General features: G+C 44.8%; 2 protein-coding genes across 27 annotated transcripts in view; both read right to left on the bottom strand.

The window, feature by feature from the left end:
- Positions 1–322: 322 nt before the first annotated feature.
- On the bottom strand, positions 323–10,072 carry Cfap298 (cilia and flagella associated protein 298). Its single transcript, XM_034515887.3, has 7 exons — positions 9,802–10,072; positions 5,635–5,802; positions 4,534–4,601; positions 1,884–2,042; positions 1,609–1,740; positions 852–947; positions 323–611 (listed from the first exon to the last, which is right to left on the bottom strand). The coding sequence occupies exons 1-7, from the start codon at positions 9,938–9,940 to the stop codon at positions 501–503; spliced, it is 873 nt and encodes a 290-aa protein (XP_034371778.1). The 5' UTR covers positions 9,941–10,072; the 3' UTR covers positions 323–500.
- Positions 10,073–11,302: 1,230 nt separating this feature from the next.
- The window catches only part of Synj1 (synaptojanin 1), a 70,565-nt gene continuing 54,134 nt past the window's right edge, over positions 11,303–27,733 (bottom strand). For 4 of the 26 annotated variants that reach the window (XM_076943125.1, XM_076943123.1, XM_076943124.1 and 1 more), the window contains 9 exons: positions 26,163–26,372; positions 24,606–24,740; positions 23,951–23,989; positions 22,567–22,614; positions 21,320–21,358; positions 21,097–21,167; positions 18,871–18,979; positions 18,428–18,645; positions 11,303–14,158 (listed from right to left, as the gene is read on the bottom strand). In XM_076943125.1, coding sequence (XP_076799240.1) covers positions 13,361–14,158; positions 18,428–18,645; positions 18,871–18,979; positions 21,097–21,167; positions 21,320–21,358; positions 22,567–22,614; positions 23,951–23,989; positions 24,606–24,740; positions 26,163–26,372 — 1,667 coding nt within the window. In that variant the 3' untranslated portion in view covers positions 11,303–13,360. Of the gene's footprint in view, positions 14,159–15,586; positions 15,614–18,427; positions 18,646–18,870; positions 18,980–21,096; positions 21,168–21,319; positions 21,359–22,566; positions 22,615–23,950; positions 23,990–24,605; positions 24,741–26,162; positions 26,373–27,733 lie in introns of those variants that run through there. The other 22 variants (XM_076943136.1, XM_076943134.1, XM_076943131.1 and 19 more) reach the window with 14 other exon arrangements.

The raw sequence follows: 27,733 nt of genomic DNA on the forward strand, positions 1-27,733 counted from the left end.
AAGGGTGCTTCAACCCACAGGTTGAGAACCATTGCCCTAGTGTCTTAACCTAAAGCAGACTGAGAATTCAACCCATTGACGGCAGGAATGACAAGTCTGCAGCTGGCGGCCTCTAGTGGCCATGATGGTCAAGTGACAGTCAAGCTCCACATCAGCCGGCCATCTTGCTGCAGAGGAAACCCAGATCCCCTCCAACATGTGCACATACAAGATAAGGGAACTAGGAAAGACATGGCTCTAATGACATCAATAAACTATGGTGCACCAATGAGGAAGTCCTTAGATGTGACACAGTTGTCCTAAAATGAGAAGAATTCACACATTTTCTTTTGAATGTATATTTATTAAGTTCTAAAACTGTGAATGACTTATTTCAAAAATTCAAACCAAAGGCAAACCAGGAAGTAGAGAATTCCCATCTTTACAGTGTTGATAGTAGTAAGATTACTTTGGCCAGGGATGGTGGGCTGTGCTTCTGACAGCCTCGCCAAGTGCTGGCCTCACCGGGGCCGCCACTTTATGTCTTTTACCCCATGAAAATGTCTTTTCAACGCCGTGTTGTCAGCCCACGGGGAGTTCAGGCAGGAGTCATCGTCATTCTCTTCCAGTTTCTGGAAATAAACATGTCTTACATGGGGCAGCACTTCAGGAAGTAGTTCATATAGACTGAGGAAACCGGGCTCACTTCGTGCTGTCCCACACGGGCCTGCCAGTAGTGGGACCCACCGTTGTCTAGGGCTTGAGACAGCCTTGGAGTGCCGGAAAGCCCTTCCCCAGCATGGTGTGGATGGCACAGGGCCCCGCCCATGGGTGAGGCATGGGATGCTGCCACCCCGCTGCCCCATGGCTACCTTGAGCTCCTCCTGTCTTCTGTGGTAAAACAGCATCAGCTGCTTGTGCTCCTCGTTGCTGATGCGTGGCTCCCGGGCTGGGGCACCCTGCCCTCTCTGCAAAGGCAAAGGCAAAGGCAAAGGCAGTCAACGGGGCTCAGACAGCCTCGTGCAGGGACATCGCAGACAACAGGATTATTCTATAGTGGCCTCTGCTAACAGCTAAGATGGCAGGCTGCTAAGCCACTGTGGGGTTGGGCCTGGGCACTGCTGGGGCTCTGGACTTGTGAGTACAGTCTCTATCATGGCCCAGTGCAGACAGGACGATACTCCGAGCCATAACTTAGGAGACAGAGCTGCAGGCCCTGTTCCCCAAATTACACAGTTGTGTTTCAGGAGTGTGCCCTAGACACCTTGGGTGAATGGCTCCTCTCGCCTCCCACCCTTTTCTGCACACAGCAGCAGCCTGAAAAGCCCTGTAACTCGGGGGGGGGGGGAATGCATCCTCAGTATGAGGACAGTCTGCATGTGAACCTGCCTTTTAGGCTGAAACAACATAGAAAGGAAATTTCTACTTTAAACTGGGGTGAACAGGGCTAAAGTCCACATGGGTTCAGGGGAACACAGGGTAAGTCCACACCGGGTCAGAGGACACAGGGCAAGTCCACACCGGGTCAGAGGACACAGGGAAAGTTCACACCGGGTCAGAGGACACATGGTAAGTCCACACGGAGTCGAATGGATCCACAGTACTGACACGAGAAGCAGAGGCGCTCACCTGCTGGATCTTGACAATGATCTTGGTTTTCTCATTTTTCCCCACATAGTCAGAAAGCTTTTTCGTTCTTCTCAGCTCCTTGGCAGCCCACCACAGCTGTGCCTCCGACTCCTGAATGACTTCGAGTGCTGCCTGTGGTCAGTCGGACAACCACAGGAAGTGGCTTGAGGAGAAAAGCCGTTCGTGTCCTACCCCAGCACCTGGAGCCTGGCTGCAGGCCCTTCGGGTAGGGGACAGGCTTCTAGCACCCTGCTCTCCCACGCTGCCCCACACACCTGAGTTCCTGACAGATCTTCTTTGTTTTCAAATTCCATCCGGATGGGATCGTATGGTGGTAGACCCATGGGATAAACAATCATTACTGCACCTCGAAGCTGGTCCAGGGCATCTTTCACCATCTCCATGGTAACAAAGACCCCAGCTTCCACTTGTTTCTGAAAGTGGATCTGGCATCACTATCAACTCAGTAACCCTGGCAGGTTCCCCATCAGGACCTTGGTGGCCCTGCCAGCACCGCCACAGAAGCAGCCAGAGAGCTGCTGCTTTCGGGGTGACTGCTGTCCACTCTGGGGCTGAGCTGAGGACACAGTGGCCCAGGCCAGGCCTTGGGCGGCAGCAGGGAGGCCTGCAGTGCTCAGGGCAGACATAGCTGGGAGACAGTGAGGAGGTGGAGAGCAGGTACAGCCCTGGCAGGGAGAGGCAGGGGCAGCCAGTTCCTCAGTGTTAGGCAAGGGGTGACAGTCTCCAAGGTGAGGGGATTACGCTGGAGCTTGTGTTGCAGCGAGCACAGTATGGACCGAGTCAGAGGGAGGTTATGTAAAGAATACAGCTAACGTTTGTCCCTGGTCCTAGTACCCAGCACTGGGATCACTACGTGCTGGGGATGTCCTTTGTAACTTTTAAAAGATGTATTTATTTTGTGAATGTGGTGTTTTGCCTACATGCATGTCTGTGTGCCACGTGTGTGCCTGGTGCTTGCAAAGGTCGTCACCGGATCCCCTGACATTGGCGTTGAAGACTCCTGTGAGCAGCTATGTGGGAGCTCTGAGCAGCAGGCGCTTTTGACCACAGGCGCCCCCCCCCCCCCCCCCCCCCCCCCCCGTCCAGGCCCACCAATCTGATGGGAGGGATCTTCATGTGTAGTACAGGCTGCCGGGGACTTGCCTGGGTTCTGGCCGCAGCACCCTGTGCGCATGCGCACCATCGGCTTCCCATTGCCTACAGGAAGCTCCTGTTCATTATACCCGAGTCTGCATCAACAGCTTAGGTCATGGCGGTCACTGCAAACAGTCCCTGCCTAGCAATGCTGAGGTGACTAGCGCACGCACGGTGTTCTCCAGCTGGGGGATCTGAACTGAATGCAGAAGTCGAAGGGTGTGGCTCCTAACATGTGGGGTCCTGCTGGTACTGAGGAGGTGAGGTGTGGGAGTGTGAGGAGGCACGTCAGGAGGATGGTACAGGACCAGCCGCAGACACATGGATGACACAGGATTATAGTCTATGAGCTGTGTAACTGATACTGTGGTTCTGCGACCAGGAACCTACAGGGGATGCCTATTCTGAGGTACAGAATGCAGAACGAAGGGTTAGAAGAGCGGGAACTCTTTTCTAAATCCTGACTTTCCCAGTGGTGGTGAAGGACCGTGGTCTGAGCATAAGGATCCTGCTAGGACACAGGCTGAGGCCATGACTGACACTCTCTGCACAGAGGCTCTTTGCTCAAATGTGTCTCGTAACCAGAGGGACTGAGGCTCTGGTGAGACTCCTCAGACTCCACACTCAACAGGCAGCTTTCCAGAAGCTCCTCAAAGACTGGGCAAGGGGCATGGGGGTGCATGCCTGTAATCTCAGCACTCACAAAGCTGAGGCAGGAGGACTGCTATGAGTTCAAGGTCTGTTTGGGCTACATAGCTGAATATTAGGCTGGCTGAGCCCACAGAGGCAGAGTCTCTAATAAATTGAAAAAACAGATTGGCTAAGAGCTTGGAGAATGTTCAGAAGTACATTTTGTGAAGTAAATCTGGAAGTGTGGGAGGACTGAGTTATGCCAAGACACGCTCATGGGCAATGACTGTCACCCAACAGATAAATGTGACAAGTGAGAATACTAAAGATATATGTGTGTGTGTGTGGTGTATCCTGTGTTGGGGGAGTGTGTGAGTGTGTGAGTGTGTGTGTGTGTGTGCACGCATGGTGTGCTACAGCACATGTGGGGGGGTGAGGTAAGAGGACAATTTGTGAGAGCTGGTTCTCTTACTACCAGGAGGGTCCTGAAATCAAACCCAGATCTTTTGAACTCAGGTCATCAGGCACGGCAGCCAGTGCCTTTACCCACCCAGCTGGCCCTCCAGCTCCCAGCTGCTTAACTATCCCTGGATTCTCTTCCTCCAGGGGCACATTATCTGCCCTTCAATGGTATTGCTGTCCTTCTGTGAAACAGGTTTTCTATAAATGCTGGAGATGATCACCACTGCTCTGTAGTAAGCGTCTCCGGCAGCCCTGTCTACAGCTCCATCAGATGTTCCCCAGCTTGGCCTTCTGAGTTCCTCAAACACAAGCAGCTCAGTTCAGGTCAGGTCGCACACTGCCCTCAGCCCACACTCACACAAGACAACAGAAACCTTTGTTTGCTCGGCAGGAACTGGCAGGGCTGGATAACTGTCATCAGGGAGGGAGGGCCGGGCCCTCCTCAAAGATGCTTATTTGCTTTGCTGCTGGAAGGCAGAGAAAGGAAAGAAAAAGCAGAAGCAAAGGCAACAGAGAGGTGGGGAAAGAGGAGCAGGGAGTGATGACAGCTGGCTGCAACCCGCCCTTAAGATCGGCCACTCAAAGACAGAAGCTGACAGGAGCGCATCCTGTGGAAAAGCTGACAAGAATGCATCCTGTGGAGAAGCTGACAGGAGCGCATCCTGTGGAGACGCTCACCTTAGACACTATTGCTTTGGCTTCTTCTACCGTCTTCTTTAAAACCTGCTTCATTTTCTCATTTGGAGCTATAACAATGAAAAAGGACAGTTGTCAAACACACAGCCTTTTAAAAGACTCCGGATGTCCTCAAACTGGCCTGCCTGAGCCAGGGAGCTCCAGATGTGAGTCTTCCAGTCTGGATTTGACACAGGGACATAGAGAGTAGTGAGGACCCAGGGAGAGATCCCGCAGCAAGGGGCGAGGTCTGCGGTGTCTACGCTGTTTGGCACAGGCTACAAAAACAGGCCAGGAACATCCCTGAGCTAATAGGGCCAGCAAACCAAGCAGACGCTAAAAGAATTGTGGGGCCCTTAAGCTACAAAGCTGTGACTCTTCTCTGTCAGGGTCTCAAAAGTAGACATGGGCAGTAAGTGACTGGCTGGCTGCATGCCAGTAAAACTTTATGCATGCATGTATGAATGTATGTATGCATGTATGTATGCATGCATGTATGCATGTACGTATGTTTGTTTGTTTGAGTTAGGGTTGCCCTGTGTACCCAGGCTGTCCCAATCTTCTTGTCCTAAGCTCCTGAGTGCTAGGATTATGTGTGTGCCCTCTTGACCCACAAAACTTTACTTCACCCGACAACTGTCCAAATGCGGCATAGAGCACCAAATCATAACTTCCAAGCTTAAAACTAAGCACAGGGGAGACAGAGTCCCCACGTCTAGGGAGAACGGTACAGCACCCATCCAGAAAAATTTAAATGGCAAATTTAAATGGCCTGTTCATCTGACAAATGGGGCACTTCAGTAGGAGCGAGCAGACAGAGCGGGGTCCTACCCTTGCTCATCCTGGGCTGGGGTTTTAGCACAGGCATTTTACTGTGCACTATTCCTAAGTCTTTGGAGAAATGATGAAACTGCGTTAGTGAGTGCAGGCGTGCACGTGTGCCAGTGTGCACATGTGAACTGTGGGGAGTTAGCTCTCTCCATCCAAGGAATCCGGGGACCAGACTCAAGTCACCGGGTTTCTCTGCAAGCGCTCCTACCTGCAGAGCCGTCCTGCTGGCCCCCATCTCTCACCCTAAAGCACTGCCTTCAGGTTTTTTGTTACCTTGCCCGTTCCTCCGTCCAATGTCATCTTTCGTGAAAACGGATCCCCCGCTGGGCACACACTTCTCCCCCCACTCATCCTTCAACTTCAGCTCCTCGATTTGCTCATCAGTCAGCCCCTGCATATTAGGAGGCAGAAACACACCATGTTCTGCCAGCTCTTCCATCTCTGAAAAACAAGGGAAGGGCAGACAGTCTTCAACCGTGATCGCTAACTAGACGTGTACACTCCTGGCTCAGGTCTGGCCCCTCTAGCTCAGGATTTTAACACTCATGTACCACGAGCCACGTGTCAGAGCTTTCCTCATCCTAGACAAAGCCACCAACTCCTCAGTCAGTCAGTCAGTCAGCAGTGAGCTTCAGACCCCTCCGAGTCTATGCTCCCGGCGGTGCTCAGCAGTTATCAACCAGGTCAATACTCAAGACCAAGCCGGTTCACACAGCTTTACCAACTTTTCAAGGAAAGTCTCAGATAGCCCCGTTTAATGTAACCTGGTGAAGGGTGCAAGACAACTGCTTAAACACCCATCTCCCTAATTTACAACTCTGTGGTCTAAGGCTTGCTGGGCGCTCTGGCTAATATTTTATGAGACCCTCACACGGAGGCTTACTTGGTAAAGTGCTTGCTGTGTAAGCCTGAGGGGCTGACTTGAACCCCAGAACCCGTTCGTGTAAAGAAGCCAGGGTGGTGGAACGCACTTAAAACCTTCGTACTGAGGGTGAGAGTATGTACGGGAAGGTAGAGACCTGGGGACCCCTGGGGATTGATTGCTGGGCAGTCTGCTTTGCTTCAGGCCAATGAGATATCCTGTCTCAAAATAAATAAAAACCAAGGTCACATAACACCCAAGTCACACACACCCCACACAAACTTACAAAACTTTATAATGACACTTCATAAAATCACTAGGAAGGGCTTAAGGCAGCTGTCCAGGTTGGTTTTTGTCAGCCTGGCACAAACCTACATATAGCCCGGAGAGGGACCTCAGCCGAGGAACTGTCTCTCTCAGATGCTACAGGCAAGTTGCAGGGCATATGTTTGAGTAATGAGAATGAGCAGCGTCGGGCACTGCAGATAGTCTGGGCTGACAAAGAATGTCTGAGCAAAAGCTGAGGAGGAAGCCAGTCACGTGCTTTCCTTCAAGGTCTCTGCCTCAGCTTCCTGCCTTGATTTCCCTTCATGGACTGAAACTGTCAAAACGAGAAAAACCCTTTCCTCCCCAGGTTGTTTTTGGTCATGGTGGTTTTCTTCTTTTAGTATTTATTTCTGCTTGTTTTCTTTCTTCTTCACAGCTATAGAAAGCTACTGAAAATGGAATTGGTATCAGGATGGTGGCGCATTAAGACAGCCCTAATCGTGGTTTGGGGACCACTTTGTTAGTGTCTGGAGCTCAGCACTTACTGGGCTGTCGGAGGAGCTCGAAGGCAGAGTGCAGAGACCAGGGCAGTCAATGCAGGTTTGCTCGTGAAGACCCAGGGGGAACCAAGACTCTACTGGGCCATTTGTGTGATATTTTGTAAGAATCTCCAGGCTGGGCAGTGGTGGCGCACACCTTTAATCCCAGCACTTGGGAGGCAGAGGCAGGCAGATCTCTGAGTTCGAGGCCAGCCTGGTCTACAGAGTGACTTCCAGTCAGGGCTACACAGGGAAACCCTGTCTGGAATGAACAAACCAACCGACTGACCCACCCTGTGGTTCTGGTCAGCCAGAGCTGAGAACTCAGCTGTGACTAATGAGAGACCAGAACTACTGAGGTGGAACCTTTGCTGGGGCTGAGACCAGCTGTGACTAAGGAAATACCAACATCATTGAGACAAGAATCTTCTGGGATACATGCGCTTCCTCAGGGTCAGCAGACAGAAGCTGTTGTCTAGAGGGGCTGAAGCTGGATCTCATACCTGCAGCCAAACTTGGCCGTGTGTATACACCTTCCAGATGGTAGTGGTTCTGAGGGCATGAAGGGTCATGGAGAACAGTGGAGCTGGGCATAGGAGGAGGTCAGGAGATGCTCTTTGTGAAAGCGAAACTTCAGTTTCAGGGAAACCCCAGAATTGAAGGAGGGATCATGGAGAGTCTGAGGCTTGGCAACGTGAGGCAGGGAGAGAGACCCCGAAGAGAGGCTAAGAGGCAATTGGTGCCATTGGTAAAGGTGAAACCTGTGGACATGCCAGCATTTTGGAAATGCTAATACCATGGGGTGACAACCAAGGACAGCAGCAGCTGTGGAGCCGAGCCCCAGCCTGTGAGACGCGTTAGGGGGGCTCTGGGTGCAGAGCAGAGGGAAGCCCAGAAGATCATGAGTCCCACTCATCTGACACTGAGCTTCACAGTGTTGTGCTTCGGGTTTCATTTAAATGCACCTGTGCTCCTGGGTCGTCCCTCTTGGACTAGGACTAGGTTTTTAATTTTATAGGTGCCCAGTTATGTGTATTATAAAGAGGTTTGAACTTTGAAAGAGACTGAACTTTTAAAGTAAAATTTTAAAAGCCCGAGGAACTTCTGAAAGTTGAAATTTGTTTTATATTGAGATATTAATATTAATAAGGTCATGGGGATAAGCAAAAAGGGGGGATTATGGTTTAATGGTGATGTATTGATGTTATTGAGATATTAATATTAATGAAGTCTGGGGGAAAAACAAAAAGGAGAGGGTTATGGTTTCATGGTGATGTGTCGGTGTTGACAAGGAAGCAATTGTTCTGCTTGGCTTTTGTGGACCTGGCATGGACATAGATGTATCTAGGAAGAAGGGACCTCCATTGAGAAAATGTCTGTATCAGATTGCTTGTAGGTAGGGCATTTTCTCAATGATAGTAATAGGAGGGCCTAGCACTCTCTGGGTGGTACTGCCCCTGGGCAATTGGTCCTGGGTGGTATAAGAAAGAGGCTGAGCAAGTCATGAGGAGCAGGCCAGGGGGCAGAGCTCCTCCATGGAATCTGCTTCAGTGCCTAGCTCTGTGTTTCTGCCCGAAATCTATTCATGATGGACCACAGCTGTATGATGACGTAAACCCTTTTCTCTCCAAGCTGCATTTTGTCAATGTTTTATCACAGCAATAGAAAACCTAAGACTGTCCCTCAAAAGTGAAAAAATTCACTTCATGTTCACGATTCAAAAGCACGGTTTTATACTTTTCCTATCTCATAAGTGTTTAAACCTACACTGGGCTTTTGAGCCTTGCTATCTTGCCTATCTTTCTCCTTTCTTCCTTCTCTTCCTGTGAGGAAAACACTAAGTGCTCCTCGAGTACTGGGAAGACAACATACGACCTGCAGCCATACGATACTACGAGAGAAACGGGGTAAGGGATGGGCGTTTACTGCCCCTCTCCACTTCCAGACTAAGCACCTGGGAGACAAGGAGCTCGTGTGACCCACCCTTATCTTCCTAAGACAGACCACACTGGTGCCTGAGTGCTGGCTGGCAACGACAACTGTATATCTGTGGGTTCTAAATTCACTCATGTAATTCTTGATTATATCTATATCTATATATCGTGGGTCTTAAGTTTTTTGTTTGTTTGTTTTGTTTTGTTCCAGACAGGGTTTCTCTGTGTAGCCTAGCTGTCCTGGAACTCATTCTGTAGACCAGGCTGGCCTCGAACTCAGAAATCCGCCTGCCTCTGCCTCCTGAGTGCTGGGACTAAAGGCGTGCGCCACCACCGCCCGGCAAGGCACTTTTTATAATGTAAAAATAATGTGTTTCCTAGGAGACAGAAAACAACACCAAGGTTCTCCCAGTGAGAACTTTAATGGGCGGTTTCAAAGCTAGGAGAGTCAAGCGCCGGGGCTCTTAACGTCTCAAACTGGGCATTCACTTTTGTAAACCCCCTTCCTTGCAGCAGCTACCACTCCAGCCTCACCCTTGCTAACTCCCACCATTCCGCTGGATCTCTCGGTTCCGTCAAGCCGCCTTTCGATCCAGATCTTTCGTACTTCCGGAAGTCCAACTCCTAGCTTAGCGAGCTCTTAGCTCAGCCTCACTTGGCTTCCCCCTGCTCTCCCCTGAGTCGGTGGTTAGCTGACTAGCCTGGGTTTCTCCAGTTGTTGGTCTTTCATGCCGGGTCAACCCAGATGCTCCTTTCTAACCCCAGGCTACTGCAAATTTTCCCAAATCCTCACAACCCCGAGCTCTCCCACCGCATCCGCCGTCCTCCCGTTCCGCACCTGTGCAGAGCCGGTGCACCTTCAGCCGCCCGTTGTAGATGCGGGCCACCTGCGCCGTGAGCTCTTCCAGCTCGGTGCTTCCGGGCGCCTGCAGCAAGAACTGGCTCTCGTCGCCTCTCTTCACGTGCAGCACCACCATGGCTGCACCAGAGGCGCTGCCGAGGCGGCAGGGCTGCAGGCAGGGAACACGAGGCCCGAACGCGGTCGGCCTGACCCGCACCACCCTGAGATTAACCGCTGCTCCAAGGCGGAACCCCGGAACGCGGCTCACGCGTCCGCCCGGTGGGAGAAAGAAAACGGCTCACGCTCGCGGAAGTGACTGTTGCCCCTGGCAACAGCCAAACACTGAGCCGGCGCCCAGCTAGAACGCGCACCTGGAGGCCAGAGTCGCTATAGAACTGGTTGTCCCGGCCGCCTAGGCTGCTGGAGTCTCGGTCGCCATTAGCGGAAGTAGCTGTTGTCCCGGCAACCGAAATCCAAACTAAGCAGCTAGAGGCCTGTTTGGACTGTCCAGGGGACTGGGGAGATGCCAGCTGGAGGAGCATGGCAACTCCTGGATTGAGAATGAGTGGGAGCGGTGGGCACTATGAGAGCATAGCCGCCGCGAAACACTGACTGGTTTCCGCAGGCACTGATCGCTTCCGGAAATGCCATCTGCTTTAGGTCAGAAAGTAGGGAACGCTGCTGCTGCACAGCTGATTTAGTTTCTGTCTACCGCCAGTCCCTGGACTGTCCGGCCAAGTCTCCTTCCCCACAGTCTCAGAAAGGGCAAGCAGGCGCGATGAGGATCCCATTTTAGTGTTACAAAAGAGAAAACAAATGAATCGAGGAAATTCAAATAGAGGAGTAAAGAAAATTAACCAAATTAAAGAAAATTAACCTGTGCTTTGAAATGACCTCAAATTCATTGATTGGCTAAAAGGTGAGGTTTTTGTTTGCGGTGATGGCTCATTAAATTTTTTACTTGCTGATGGAAATTCCTGGGAGGAAGCTGTGTCTGTAACTAATTAAAACTGCAGTGACGTAGAGAGGCTGGGATTCTGCGGGTCCAGAGACTGATTACCCTGTTAGCTTTAGCTCCTGAAACAGCCGTCCATTGCCCTCCTGTGCGCCAGAACTAACGTCCCTATAACCTTTGAAATCTATAAACGTAGCTTTCACTAACCCAAAAGTTAAGAACGTCGTCAAATAGCATCTGGTACCTAAGGAAAAACGTCATCTTGCTATATGTGCCTCTTTGGCATTTCCACCAATGTATTTAAACTTGCCATGACTTATGACTTTGTCTTATAGAGCTACAAAACTTTGTGAAACTGCTTCCGTGGTGGAACATGGAATTTGGGATAACCTATATCTGCCATGGTCATTCAAATTTGGCTTCAGAATAAACTACCTCTTATTCTTTGCATGTATTATATGTACTATGCACACACACACAAACACATACACACACGGGCACTCACACGTGCACAGAAAAAATCCTCCCTTTTGAGTAAAGAAGTCAGATAGTGGTAAAGACATTTATTTCATATGACAGCACATTTCACAGGATATGTACAGAATGTATACCAGCGACTTTAATACTGTACTTCTATAAAGTATATAGTTATAAATACTGTATGCCACACAAGCAATAAACCTCTTACATACATATAAACAGCAATTTACTAGAGAGAACAGAGACTCACAGAGATTCTTAGTGTCTGTTTTCTGCTTTGACCAGAGCTGGTAAATACACACAATGTCGAATTCTTTGTAGCAAACTTTAACTTGCTTTGTGCGTTTCAGCAGCTACCAGACTTCCTGACAGGGCAGAGCCACTGTGCTGCAGATGTTACAGTGGTTTATACCCGAGGGAGTCACTGCTCTCGGGCTGCAATCCACACTGCTTCAATGTCCTAAAGTGGATTAGCTTGCTAATGGGGAGTGGATACCATACACACTACTCACACAGATGTTACAGTCACAATCTCAACAAGTTAATTCACATTTTGAAGCACACTGCTCTAGTAATACTGCAGTTTAAAAGCTACTACTGCTGAAATGATTAGAACCCCAACAAGCACAATATAAAACTCACAAGAGTTATTGCTAACAGCAAGTTATGGCTGTAGCAGAGTTACTTCTATAACACTGAGCATGTGCAAAGGTGCTGTCCTAACGGACCGGCTGTTCGGTACAAGTGCAATGCAGTCTGCTGTGCTTTTACACGGAAGTGAGGGCAGCCAGAAATTCTTTCTAATCTCACAATACACATCTTTAAAGGTTCATGTAGACGTAGGAACTTGTGTGTAAGCACATAACTCTTTTTATATAAAGAGAACATTAAGTCTTAATGGGTAAGGATGGTTTTAACTTCAACTGACAACCAACCAACCAAACAACAGCCTAGGGAGTTTTCTGACTGGCTTACCTAATGATATCAAAATACTATGTTTTGGGGTTTTTTTTGTTTGCTTTTTGGTTTTTTTTGTAAAAATTCCATGTTTTTTTCCCACAAAATTAATAAACGCAAGATCAGTTGCATACTGGCAGTGCAGGAAACAAACTCCACAGCTAATTTGAGGTATAGCCTCTAAAACCTTAAAGCAGCATCATGGGTGTGATATGTAGCCTCGTGGGAGAGACTGTACACTGGATATGTTCCTAATTCAGACCACTCAACAGCTAAAAGCAAAGCTCCAGGCAACTGGCAAACAAAGGTATGGAAGGAAAGGGCCACGCAGAGAAAAGAGCGCACTGACAATGCTCCTCCTTGAGCCTGGTGGGGTGTGCCTACTGCTCTGAGTGCCTGTCCATATGACTGCCCACGTCTGTACTGCCAACTGTAAATGCCCAGAGAAAGGCATACTAGAGGAACAGAGGAGGAAGGTAATGAGGGTGAATCTGAAGGGCTAAGAGCAGAGTAATAGGAAATGGCAGCTCTGTACAGTCAGTGAAAGTATATAAAGCACACCTGGTGGCAGTCATCTTGATAGTGAGATACTGAAAAAAGGACATTGTCAGAACTGTTAGGTAAAATTTGATCTTAATTATATCAATTTTATAAGTATGTGGATGTATACATCTGTGTGCAGACATACAGACATATAGTGTATACATACACAGACCTTTTGACTCAAGTGGTGCCTTTCAAAACCATCTCAGCAGAACTCTGGAAGCTCTTTGGTAAGTATCCATGAATACCAATCCTCAACAGCACAGTGGGCTGGCGGTCCTGTCAGCTGCAGTTGTGTGGGCTTTACGTGATTTCTATGTATGAGTTAGGACTATTTTCTAGAGTAGTTTTAAGCACTTTTAAAGATAGTTCCTGTTCTCTTCTATTCATCTGAAGAGAAAGAGCAGAACTCCAGTTAGTAAGAGGATGCCTTTGTTATTTCTGATATACACATATTCCAGCTTTCTCCACATCCTTTAGTGGTATTTTATATAGGCATCAGTGCACTTACCTATTATTTATTGCACATAATGACTAATGCCCCACTCTCTCGGGTCTACCCTGACAAAACAGAAACAAACAGCCACACCACACAGGAGGAACTGCCTTCCCTCCACGTAATTATCTTTCTGTGAAGTCTAATGTGGAAGATGCCTTAGATGGCAGGGCTGTGCTAGGTCCTGCAGATGAGGTTGTGCCAGGTGGTAGCAGAGGGACAGGAGGAGGTGGTGGTGGTGGTGGCCTTCTGGCTGGCAACACACAGAAGGAAACGCTTGTACCTTTACTCCAGTCATCATCAAATGAAGCTGGCACATTATCCAGTAATTCTGGATAAACTGACTTTGACTTCCCTGTAGTAGGAAAGTCATCATCTTCGTCAAAGGTTACCCATCCTTTGGGGTTGCTTGTTTTTACTGTAGACTGCCTTTGCAGATCAAAATTATCCTCAAAACCATCAAGTGAACTTGAAGGCTTGCTTGTGTCGTGACTGAGAGGCATGAGAGGAGGGAAAGGACTGTTAGGAGCAGGCTCTTCTTTGACTAGCCAAGAAGTTGCCTCTGATTCTTGAGACTGAACTCTAAATGGGTTTCCAGGGGCAGCAGTCCTGTCTGTAAAAGGGTTCCTGCGGGGCAGGCTGGGAAATGGGTTTGCAGAACTCCCCATACTTTCCTGTGACTTGCTTTGCTCTGGAACTGGAGGCATGGATGGCATGCAACTTATGGAACTCAAAGAGTTAAGTTTACTTTGCGATGCAGAAGGCAACTGAATCAACATCTTTGGGTCTGGGGTTAGAACAGATGAAATCTGAACAGAAGGCTGAGCCTTTGATACAGCAAGCACACTAAGTGAGAGATCTTCAAATGGGTCACTCTTCAATGTTGGTTCTTGTTTGACACCAGAAACTCCATTTGTTTTTACCTGGAAAAGAATAAACACTGAATGATTGATTTTTTTAATTTATTAATACTCTTTTCTCTTCCTATTTTTATTATTTCTCCCTTTTTTTGAGCAACTATGCAAACTTAAAAACTAAAAAGTACCTGTATAGAATTTTTGTTTTGGTGGTTTAATAAATAGGGTGAAATTGGTACAATTATGTTCTTTAAGAATTTAATAAGAATTAAATAAATCTATCTTTTTTAAATCTCAAAGAAATGTGATGGAATAATTTCTTCCACTCAATTTTTGAAATGGTAAAAAAAAAGAGAATTCTACAAAATGATGAGTTTGCTCATGCTCTGTTCTATTAAAGTTTAACACAAACAGGAAACTTATATAATAAGAGCACTTGTTAAATATGCATATTAATCTTCCAACACCCATCTATGAGGATATGTTTCATCTAAATTCCCTATAGAAATCCAATTTTATGAATAAAAGCTAACTTACTAATATATTCATAAATTCAAAGCTATAAATGGAATCTTTTCCTTTTTGTATTTGGAAAAGTGAATTTTCAAAGTTTTCTTTTACTTTTTAATGATAGTTTGCCTTTGTAGCTTACTCACTGAATAATAAAGTTTCCTTAACTGACCTTCCTCTTCCTGTCAAGCAAGACAGATAAAACCAGTGACTATTTAAAGTGGAAAGGGACATTCTGAGCACTGATTCTAAAAAAAAAAAAAAAAAAAGCAGGTGACTGAGTGTGCTGGCTGGCCACGGGAGGAATGTTCAGAGTAACTTCATAGTCCTTAAAATTTGCACTTCTTCCTACATCCCTTTGTTCACCACGAAGCTGATTAATGGGGGCCAGTCGCTGGACTGAACAGGGCTCAGATGAAATCAGACTACCACTTACAGGGAGACCCATATTACCATCCCTCACCTTAGAATTAACTTATGATCAAAGCAAGATTTAGAAACTTGTGATGACATCAGTAGTGCTTTTACAGAGAACGGTGCTGGAAGGGCTTTTTAAGTATTATTAATTTTAATCTAAATTACCAATTCATTCTTACCAAAAAAAATCTGGCTTCTAAAATTATCAGAAAAAAAATTTCCCAAAAGAAACCTAAGGAAAAAAAAAAACAATTGGGTTTTCCCATTTATGCAGTTACATCATATACAAATAGTTGGTGTTTTTGAAGTTATACTTTTTAGTTTTGTTAATTTTCATAGAAAACAAAGCAAAAAAAATGGAAAGGCATTAGCAAGAACTAATATGATTCCTAAAAACCCAAAGTACTAAGGAAAAAAAAGCAGATATGAGCTTAGGATATGACACTAGAACTCATTAATGTGGACGAGTAGATTCGAATGGGTGAGACTTTAGATGTATGAAGCACTCATACATCTAATGCACGGGGAGACGGATGAAAAGCACATGGAAGGCTGAGAAAGAGTCAGTACCTGTTACCCTGTTGGTTGCTCCTGCTTCGAGAAAAGGAACACAGACATCAAAGGAAAGAGTTAGGACAATTCCAGACCACGCCGTAGCCCCAACAAGTCAGTCCTCAGAAAGCTTGTGGCCCTAGGTCACAGGTGGGGCTCAAGAGCAGTAACACTTGCAGGTGATACTGTCAGTTAGGACACAATTCTGGTCTCTCTGTAACCTTATGATGTATGCTTTAACAGTGTTTAGGTTGATGACTAGCCAGTTTTGTTATTCCATACTTCAGACCCGGAAGACTAGAGAAAATGTACATAATTCCACTTGGCAGAAGCACAACCTCACATTCATCATTACAAATCGTCAGGATCCAGGCTTGACTGCGATACTCAAATTTTCTAAAGGATTTAGAAAACTAATTCCCTTACTGTCTATTAGTTGGAAAGTACAAGGTAAGAAGCTAATTTTTGGTGTTTAAATCTTAAATTATAATCTTTCAATAATTTGATTGTATTTAAAACAACCTGGTGTCCTTAAGAAGTTGGACCTTCTAACCCTGAAGCTTATTTGTAAACAGTGAGACGTATAAGTGGTAAACAAACCTTGACAACTTAGAAAAATACTACACACTTCAGCATCTCACCGCTCTAACCCCTCCTAGTCCTTCCCCAGCACTCGGGATGACCCAGGTTATGCATGTGTGGCTAAGGTCCTACCACTGACGTACAACGGTATCATGATGCTCTGTGACTTCAGTCCCAGCATCTTGACGACCAAGGATGTGATGTGGCCACTGTGCTGCCACTGATATGCATTAGTGAGTGTGATGCCTGCTCGCAGTACTCCTACAGACACTTCCAGTGCGGGTTTGTCACTGTGCTGTCTGTCTTGTACCCCTCTTCCTAGATTTCAGCTCACAGCGAGATGACTTAGATATCAGAAGTCAGGCAGCGAGCCACTCTTATGCCATGTAAAGGACAGACAGCATATTCTCGAGCTAGAGAGCAGTAGGCGACACAGAGTCAAGCCAGCTCACATGTCTCTATGCTTTAGATACACCACAGACTTGGGCCTAGATTAATAAAGACTTATGTAATTACCAAAGATTCAATTCTGAAACAGTATAATACTAAGCAAAATAACAACTCATATTAAACTTAAAATATTAAAATATTAATATTAAAATATTAAACTTGTCACAATTAAAATTCTCACCAGTGGCATGTACGTGACTACATTATATATATACACACATACTCAATAGGGAATCTCATTATCAAACTTACAGCTACTTAGGAGAAATTTTCAAATGTGTACATTTTTTAACAGCATGATTAGTCTTATGATTCCAAATTGAAAAGGTAGAGAAGGGCAGGAAGTGCTTCCTTCCTGTCTCACTCAGCATCACACCCTTCCTTAGAGGACTAGTTTGAAAGACTTCAGCCTTCAGTACAAGACAAATCTCCATTGCTGGAGAAGAGGAAAGAGCGTAGTGCACACCTGCTCTTTGTAGGGTTTCTACTAACTACCCTTAGCACTACTAGTTAAACCTAAAACACAGTAACTTTTAGTTTTCATCATCTGAGAACATTTTCCTTTTTCCTATTGTTCTCTTTAGCTTTCATGAATGTAAGCAACAGCTTAGGCAAGTGTCAACTGCTCATGGCTTTTGAGTCTTAGCTACTTTGTTTTGTATTTGCTTTGCGATAGAGATACATGTTTGAAATAGTTTGCCAGTTAGGTTGATATATCCATATGTCTGTAAAAAATGCAAATTACTACTCATAAAGTATGTTCAAAGGCTACTGTCAATATATAATATTTTAGATTAAATCATGGACTTCTAAAACTTTATACACTGATTCAGCTTTGATGGCATTTTCAAGTAAAGAATTTGTGAGCCAGCAAAATGTACTTATTAAATTTATCAACTTTAGTTAAATGCACACAACAAAACTAAAACAGAATGTAAATACAGAAGAATCTAGCGTACATGTAATTATCACAATGGCCTAACCCAGTGGTGCAGCGGGTATGAGACAGCGGAACGCCCAGGACGGCAGCGTGTCAGGGCCATGGAACAATTTTCTATGAGACATTAATGAACAGATGTGCTCTTCTGTGGTTTTTGTGTGAGTCAATGAACCTTCTGCTTAAAGCCCAACCTTCTAAGCTACTCCTGTATTGACTGCAACCTCAGAACCCAATGCCAGCTCAGCACGGAGGAGAGCTGCTGCTAGTGTCAGGAGGCACTACAGACTCACTCTGCAGGAAATCAGCCAACACACCAATGTCTACACACAGAGCTGATCGTGATTTGCCTCTTTCTCAAACTAACTCATCACTTCAGCAATAAGAGGCCTCCATTATGATCGTTCATCTACTTAACTAACTGCCTACAGCAATCAATGTATTTAAACTGTTAAAAATTAGCATGAGGAAGCACTTGGACTTCCTAAAGAACCCGGCCCTAGGATTGGGGAACCAAGAACTGTTTGGCTGTGTAGCTCTAGCTAGCCTGAACTTACTTTGTAGACCAGGCTGGCCTTGAACTTATGATTCTCCTACCTCTTCCTCCTAACCTGAGATTACCTCTTAACCACTCCTGTTGCTCTCTGAGATTTTCTTACTTAAACAATGCATATAAACAAACAAACAAACTGTTAAAATCCTCAAATAGTCAATAGCATGTAATCATTTAAGGCATCAAAGGATACTAAAGTCATCTCAAGATGCTATTACTTTCAAGTGACAAAAATAAAATTTCCTATTTCCTCTTATGCTGGTTATTAAAATAAGTGTGCTTCACACTACGAAGCGTGTGCAGCAGAGACACTTCCTCCAGCAGTGACACTTACTTGCAGCTGTGGTGAGGAGTCTGAAGGCAAGCTTTGAGACGACCTGCTCCGAGGTGGGGGCTGTGGTGGAGTTTCCAAATTTGGTTGGGAGCCGGAGGGAGGCATAGGTGCTGCTATGGGGACAAGCGGGTCTTGTAACTTTTGAGCAGGAGTGGGCAGAGAAGGCTGCAGAGGAAATGCAGCCTGAGGCTTCAGTGGTTCTGGAAGAACAGCAGGACCTAGAACACCAAGGATTGTCCCCTATTAGCTGTGCTCTAAACATCCTGGGTTTTTCTTGTTAATGGGCAGAGGTATTCTAGTTGTTGCCCTTTGCATGGTAAACAGCCTCAGTTCTAGGGGTACAAGGGAGAAGATCCCCATTTGGATAAGCGAGGTTTTATGGAAGGCAGAAAAAGAGAGGAAGAAGGAGAACCGGAGAGTGGGGTGTGTCCCTCAGTGCCTACCTTTCGATGGCTCTGAGGGCTTGCTTTGGCCTTCAGGAGTCAGCCTTCCAGCAGATGCCCGAGCCTGGCTCTGAGGGGCACTGATCACTCCAGCACGAGCTGGAACTGTCTACAGATAGAAGCATATTAGTGACATTAATCTATTTTCAACAGTTAGATTCTGTGAAAAATACATGCTTTCATGTCTCATTGATTCTCTGGTATAATTTCCCACCTTGCCATTTTAATTGTTCTTGAATTGTAGCTAAAAAATAATACTTTCCTTTTTATTTTTGACAGTGTACTGTGTACTAGACACTTGTAAGTATGATACAGACATTTTTATTAACCTTCAAAATAACTTCATATATGACTTTGTCATCTTTATTTTAAATTAAGATGAAGACGTGCACACAGAGGACGTAGTATTAGGATACAGACTCATGCCAGGCTATCTGCAGGTGGGGGACCTGACCGCGAGCAGTGCTACCTTAAGGAGGAGATGGGACACTCTGAGAGCATAAACAATGGAGATAAGCCTAACATACTAAGAGACTTCAGAATTAACCTCTCTCGGGTTGTTTTAAACATGAAATAACATTCTTTCTTTCTTTCTTTCTTTATTTTTATTTTATATTTTATTTACATTTAAGAGGCCATCCCCTTTCCCCATTTCCCCTCCCTAGAACACCCCTGTCCCATGCCCCCCCTTTCCTTTTTGCTTTTATACGATTTGAAATAACATTCTTAAATGTCTAACTAAATATTCTACATTAAATAAGCCAGAAGACACATTGGTGAATAATGTTTTTTATTCACATATGTTTGGTGAAGGCTCTAAGCCCATATACTTATTTAAAGACAAAATTAGTATAGGTTTTGGTTTGGGTCTGGATGTTTTAAGCAAAGGCCTCACTCTGTGGTCCCAGGCTACTCTGGAACTCACTATGTAGACCAGGGTAGACCTGGACTCACAGCAGCAGTTTCCCAGCCTCAGCCACCTAAATGCTAGGATTCAGATGTCAGACACCAGGCCTGCTGTTAAGACAACTTTTAACCCCACAAAAATCCTGACTTCCTTCCCTGTCCCTACATTATCAAGGTGCAGGGGCAGTGTGGCAGTAGAAAGAAAGTAACAATTATCTTGAAGTATATTCTATAGACATTGTTATTTAAAGAATAGAATGACATGTAGAAAAGGACCTTCGATTTGTTAAGTAAACAGCTATAATCTAAGCATGATGACAGTTCCAGGTTCTTCACTATTCAGATGTAGTTTCTTATAGTATAGTGCCTTACATTATACTTTTAAAAAAAAATTGTGTGTGTGTACAGGCATTCATGCATGGCACATACATGATGTCACAGGAAACTGTTGGGTCTCTCCTATCATCATGGCATGGGTTATGTGAGGATGCAAAGCAGGTCCTCAGGCTTGTACAGCATGTACTTTACCACTGAGCTATCTCTATGGCCCATCTTTTTCTTTCTGAGTATCTGTTATAGCTCAGAGGAATTTTATTTGAAGGAATAATGGAATATATATACATATATATATATATGTATATATATGTATATTTATATATACACATATATATGATAGAACATATGATAAACACACAGAAAGCCATAAGTTTATAAAATATTGAAAAGACTCTTACATACCATCTTTCTCTTCTTATTTTAGTATCTTTAGAAACAGTTTAAGTATTCTATTACAATTTTATGCTAATTAAAGTTCTTAAAAATAATTTTCTCTTGGGTAGGGGGACACAGGGTCTCTCTACATAGTCCCAACTGTCCTAGAAACTTACTATGTATACCACGTAGGCCTCAATCTCAGAGAAATCCACTTGCCTCTGCCTCTTGAGTGCTGGGATTAAAGTTGTGTGCCACTACACCTGGCTTGAAGGGTGACTTAATATTTCCACTGATTAAATGGCTTAAACAATAAGCAGCTATCCAAAGACATTAATCCTTCATATTGTGAGAGACACCAAGATCTTTATTTAGTGACCATAATTAAGTACATTATTTTTATCCAAACCAGTTAGTGTAGTCACTTGGATGTCTATGAGAAAGGCTGAGTTGAGACGTAGCTTGGAGATGACCAGTTCCTTTATTTTAGAGTTGAACAACTGAAGCCTTGGTGGTTTCCTTTGACTCTCTCCAAGGTAACAAATGGACTAGCTGCAAACTGGAACCTAGGACTAACCCTTCCTAACTCCCAGGCTAGATGTTACCTACCGGTCTCGCTGCACCATATCCAGCAGGTCCTGGGCCTGCAAGTCCTGCTTGAGGGGAAGGTTGATTACGCCCTGAAACAAAGACATCACATTGTGTATTTAAGTATAAGAAAGAAAGCTAAAAAGAAAAAGCAAAAAGAAATAAGAAGCCATGTACTTCTAATCCCAGTGTCTATTGCATGGTCAGTTTTAAGGGGAAGTAACTACATTCAAGTGTTTTTTACCTATATTATCTTTCCGTGCTGTTCCTGGGCTTTTGGGTGCTTTGAAGTAGAAAGGAAAAAGAATCAATCATAAGTAAACAGTAAAACCACAGTTCATGGCATCACCAGATTGCTCTGTTCACTGCCCACAGAGACAAAGGAGATAGCAACAAAACAAGCACCATGCTCTGGGTAAAGACAGAAACTAGAGTATTAGAGACCTGCATGGGAGACAAAGGGAGTCACACTAAGGTGATGGTCTTCACAGACCTCTGCCCATGAACCTTGAAGAACTGGTCAGCTGTTCCTTATAGCTTGGCAGACAAATGGTTCCTGAGCCACAGCTCCTAAGAGCTTAGCATGTCATACTAGAGGTCTGACTGTTGATAAAGTTATCTTAGGGTGAGGCCTTTCAGATTTCTACAATAGACTATTAGGATCAAGACAGAAGACCTGTATAGACATGTTTACAGCTGTGTTACAGTATGATGCAAACTCCTTAGGAAGATGGCCTATGGGTGAAGAGATAATTACTCTGGGGGACAAAAAGAGTAGTATCTAAGACTTTCCATTTTGAGAAGAAAATTCAAGTAAAATGGTTCTGTTAAATATAACAGCCCATAAATAATTATAGTCTTAGAATGACACTAGTTTTAGTGGTTTTTTTTTTTTTTTTTTTTTTTTTTTTTTTTGGTTTTTCGAGACAGGGTTTCTCTGTATAGCTTTGGCTGTCCTGGAACTCACTCGGTAGACCAGGCTGGCCTTGAACTCAGAAATCCGCCTGCCTCTGCCTCCCAAGTGCTGGGATTAAAGGCGTGCCCCACCACTGCCCGGCTAGTTTTAGTGGTCTTGTAAGCAAATCAAACTCAATAGCAAAATCTTTAGAAACACCTGTTATAGAAAAAAAAATCTGAAATACTAGATTCTAGGACCTTACAGTTTACTAATTGATAAAACTTCAGGTTAATCAAGAACATTGTTAACCATGTGACTTATTCAAGAAAAAAAAAATGAAGGCACTCTTCCTTCAACAGTAATTTCATAGCCTGAGTACACAGGACTAGCTATGAACAACACATAAAACCTCAGGGACATTAAATGGATCACCACTGAAAACTATACATACAACACAGAAGGACAAGAGAGAAAAGTACAAGGTCTACGTAAGGAGAAGGAGGGTGCTTCTGGTAGGACTTAGTGTGCCTTTAAACATTGGAGGGACTGACACTTACAACAAAATTGTGTCTATAAGGCAGAAACCTTGTTACCTTCCATCTCTCTCCTAGCAACCCCGGGACTGGGAGGGGCTCCAACACCTTTTTAGGAAAAGAACAAAAGCTATATATTGTTCAGATCCCAGAGCACAGGATGAAAGGCAGGCACATAATTATTCTTGCATGAAGGGTCTTTAATTGCTTTAAATCTCTTGGAAGTCATCAATCTAACCAAAGTGACGTTAACTCAAAACTGAGTCCTCCCTTTCCTCAAATCTAAGAACAGAAGCAAAGTCACAGCTTCCTCTTCATCTAAAATCACTGCAAGAAGGAACCAAAAATATTGTCTAACATAAAACTTTATGATCATCTCATTTCTTATATCTAGACTATCAATATGTTATTTGACAGTCAAAAAGGAAAATAATCATAAATAAAGTTTCAATTTCATCTTAAATTTCTATGAAAAGACACTGATCTCTTCAAAGTTAGTTTCTGATGTATTCTCTAAACTTACTGTCTCAGAGGAGATTAATGGCTGCAGAATAAGATGGGTGGTAGAGGGGCATTTAAAACGGAAATAGATTTCTAAATAAGCCACTAGTTTGCTAATGTGATACAAGTTTTTTTAAGTTCATTTCCAAATTTATTTTCTACAGATTGGTTTCCTGGTAAAGCAGAAGAATTCACCCTAAAAATAAACAAATAAATGAAAAATAGCAATGTTCATAGAAGCTACACTGTTTAAATAATTTAGCTCTTCCTATTACAAAGTCATCAAAATCTTCACATAGGCAGTGTTAGTTCCTTCCATAACTGGCCCTGAATCTCAGGGACCAACGATGGCAGGTAGCCAGAACCTCTGTATGGCCAGGGGCTTTAGACACACTTGCTGGAGCTGCTCAAGCTCTGAAGACTTGGTACAATCTCCATCTTTTCTTGAGCCTTATTGAGTGTACTCAGCAAGAAGAGCTTCAGACTGAGCTTTCGGGTCAGCCTTTGAGGATAAGTGCTGGGCACTGGATCCATGGCTTGCCATGTCAGGCTTGCCATGTCACTGCTACATGCAAAGCTCTACCTGCAGTTTTCATGTTAATGAAACAAATTACTTTTTAAATAAAAGCATCCAGTAGTAAATACAAATTACCTCATTGAAAAGAAGAAAAGTTATAGTTTTACATAAGCAGATGAGGAAAGAATTTGATGATTTATTCAAAATGCAAAATAAGACATGGTTTATCAGCTATACTCATAGAGTAACTACACTGTAATATGTCATCAGGAATATAAAAACTTGGAGCTCTTTTCCATGGACTATAAATGCCACCACACATTTTGATGCTTACCAAACAGATTTAAACTGCCTGAGTTACAGGGTTCAAACTCCAAAATATCACTAACCCAGCACTCACACAGGAGAGCAAATGTAAATGGTTACCTCCAAATTCTCTTCTAGCAGGCGCAGGACTCCTAGCCCCTTACAGTTCATAAGAAATTAGGCAGCAGGGAGGGAATGACATTAAATAAAGAGTTGAAATGTCAAAATCTGCTCTAATAGTCATGAAAGCACACAGCATGTATGATTGTGTAACTATCTAGACATTACACAAAGCTGTTATTCAATGCATATGTGCACAAGAAGTGAACATTGCATTTAGCTGAGAGAACACTTAAAGAGGTATATAAAACATATTAAAACATGTATGTTCTTCAGTTCTAAAATACATTTTCTAGAAATTAATAAATGTTAATTGTCTTTATAAAGCTACAGATGAGAAATTTTTAAAAAATTAAACTTAGTTTTATCCAAGAACATCATACATGTCCAACCATGTCAAAGTAACAAAACCCAAGCAAGCGTCTCCTGTGCAAGGCAAGGAGACAGCAGAACCGTGTTCATGAAACCTGCTTGATAGACATGCTGGCCTGCTGTTCCTCAGAGTTCCTTTTAGACAAGCTCAAGAGGTAACAATAATGATCACATAAACACACAAACAAAACTCAGAGGATACAGATGAAAACATGCACAATGCGTTTCAATGAAGTAGAGGAAAATTTGATGTTAAACAGGCATCCTAAGAGTAGTTGGTTACCTGAAGGTGGAGGTGGTCTCTGTGGTGGGGCAGGACGTGCTGGAGGAGCAACTGGTCGGGGAGGGGGTGGCCTCTTGGGTTCTATGGACTGGGAAGAATCCTTCTGGGCTGCTGGCTGAGTGTCAACTGGAGAGACTAAGAAAGTGAGGTGAGGTCAGGTGCCAAGCGGGTGGTAGTGACACAGAATGTGCATACGTAATTAAATGACCCAATTTTCTCTAAAAATTCTGTGCATTAAAGAAAAAAAATAAAGCCCTTCCCATGACTAAAGCAGCAGTCTACCATGGAATCCCATCTGGAACCATGGGCACCATGACACTGCCCTGTGCAGTGTTTTTTACTTGTGACTTTTACTTGGCTGAGGTGCTAAAAGCTGACTTACTGAGGGGACTATTAAGGGACAAAATGTACTGTTTGAGTTAAGTCATACATAACTTGTTGGCCAGCAAAGAAGACAGGGAAAAAGCCCAAATAGTCAAGTGTTCTTATCATAGAATAGGAAATTATAAGTTGTAAAACACATAAATAGGACTGAGACAGATCATCTATAGCAGCAATGATAGAATTCTTCTCCACTAAGAGTTACTGTCAGGAAATCCACTCTTGTTTACAGGGCACTCAGTACACGGGATAAAAGCTAAAAAATGTGTGCTGGTTAGTTTTTGTCAACTTGATACAAGTTAGAGTCACTGAGGGGAAAGGAGCTTCCACTGAGGAATTGCCTATGTCAGATTGGCTTCAGGCCAATTTCCTTGATTAATGATTGATGGGGCCAGACCATGTGAGTGGTACTACCCTTGGGCAGGTGGTCCAGGAGGAACAGGAAAGCAGATTGGGTTATCCATTGTGAGCAAGCCTCTGCGTCAGCTCCTGCCTCTAGATTCGTGTCTTGAGCTTCTGGCTTCCCTTAAGTACCTGTAAGCCAAATAAACCCTTCCCTCCCCAAGCTGCTTTGATATTAGGGTTTCTATTGCTGTGATGAATCACCATGACCAAAAAGCAAGTTGGGGAGAAAAGGGCTTATTTGGCTTACACTTCCCAGGCTGGCCTCGAACTTGTGATCCTCCTGCTTCTGCCTCCTTCAGCAAATCCTACCGGCCTACTGGCATGCACCACCACAATTGGCTGGCTTACACTTCCATATTGCTGTTCGACATTGAAGGAAATCAGGGCAGGAGCCTGAAGACAGGAGCTGATGCTGAGGCCATGGAAGAGTGCTTCTTACTGGCTTGCTCTCCCTGGCTTGCTCAGCCTGCTTTCTTATAGAACCCCAGGGCCACCAGCTCAGAGACAACACTACCTACAATGGCTGGAACCTACCCCATGAACCACTAATCATGAAAAGTCCCTACAGCTGGGTCTTATGGAGGCATTTTCTTAATTAAGGTTCCCTCCTTTCAGATAACTCTAGTTTGTGTGTCAAGCTGACATAAGACCAGCCACCACAGTCAATGTTTTATCACAGCAACAGAAAGCAAACGAGGATACAATAGTTCTCCAAAGTTCAAACAAACCATCTGGACAAAGTTGCACAAACACTTCAAATAAAACACATACCCTGTGAACTCAGAGGTCCTGGAGTTCTTGATGGTGCTCGACTAGGTCTGACAGGAAGAGCAGGCGCGGAGTACTCTGGTACTGTGGGTGACTGGCAGGGACTGGTGCGGGGTGAAGAGCTTGGAGAAGTGCCAAGGCCAGAGCTTGAGGATGGCTGAAGATGCTGAGGAAGAAGCTCCTCTACCTCAGCACTATAGTCATCAACATCACCTAGCAAAAGCAAGGCCAAAGACAGCACCTTTTTAAACTTTTCATATTGGGCTTTACAGGGCTAAAAGACAAATTAAACATTCAGATATCACAAATACACAGGGGATAAGCATAAAGGCATGTAAAAATATAAACAGAAAAATTAGAGTCAGTATAAATGCTCTTACAGAGAACCTAAAGATGTCCATTCCTTCCGCTGCAGCTGCACTTGGAGCTTGCCTGACTGAAAGCTCTATCAGCCGAGCAGCCATGAAGCCAACTTTGCCCATGTGTTCTGTGTGAGTGCCTTTATTCCCTGCCCAACCCAGGTCCAACTTAACAGTAAACAAGGTCATGGGCAGTCATACACCCTTAGCCAGACGGCTCCTATTTCAAGCCTTTTCAGTCAACAGATCCACTTCTCCCATCAGGTTTCATCTCCATTCACCCCACGTAAGAGGATTCACAAACTACAACACTAGCCTTCCTTCCAAGCCCTACCTTTTAAGGCTATGTCACCAGGAGTCTATGAGACACCCTTTAGCTCACCTACTTCAGCAGTCTCCACCTTCTGCCCTTCCAGTGTCTGAGCTACCATCTAGTAAGCCATTCAGGGCTAAGCAGAAAGCACCACGGTCAGTGGGCCCTACCACCCTTTGCACACACGGAAGTCCTATGGATAGCATGTATGGCAGGCAATCTGAACAGTGCTTCCACACTGTGCCCACAGTTCCCTCAGCTACACGGTCTGGGTCCTAACCTGCAGCACTTCATTCTTTCAGCCCTTCCGCAGAGCTAGGGCTTGCTCCCCTGCACTTCAGCCCTGACCAATCTGATCCCTTCTGTGTTTGGCTTCAGTGTTCGCTATGGCTCTCCCGCTGCTTGTAAATGACAAACCCTCTCAGTCACCATCCACACCTCAAACCTCGGCAACTGCACTTGTGTGTGAGTGTCACTTCTTGAAGAAACTCGGAGTTCTCATAGTCGCATTAACAATGTTTGTAGTTCCAATCTTCTCTGGGTCCCCCAGGTTGCCTGGAGATGCTAAGGTTTCCTGGTTGGTTACCCCTCTCACTCCTCTTTGCCAGACACATTATTTCAGAGCGTCTCAAGTCTCCTGAAACTGTGGGTTTTCTCACTCCTGCTAATGATGTGAATACATAAACCTGACAGAAGTCTCAGGACAGAGACTCCACAGTTACCTCGTGCAAGCTGCATTCTCACCACATATCCTCACTGATGCTGTGGCATGACACGGCCTACCCTAATGCATGGAGTCCGGGACACCCCACTGTCCCCAGAAACCTTGCTGTCATTCTGACAACCCTCTCACAGCATTAGCCTCCTTGCACCAGCCCTTCTAGCAGCACCAAGCTCTCAGG

Source organism: Arvicanthis niloticus, chromosome 12 (assembly GCF_011762505.2).
Source record: "Arvicanthis niloticus isolate mArvNil1 chromosome 12, mArvNil1.pat.X, whole genome shotgun sequence".
Classification (NCBI taxonomy): domain Eukaryota; kingdom Metazoa; phylum Chordata; class Mammalia; order Rodentia; family Muridae; genus Arvicanthis; species Arvicanthis niloticus.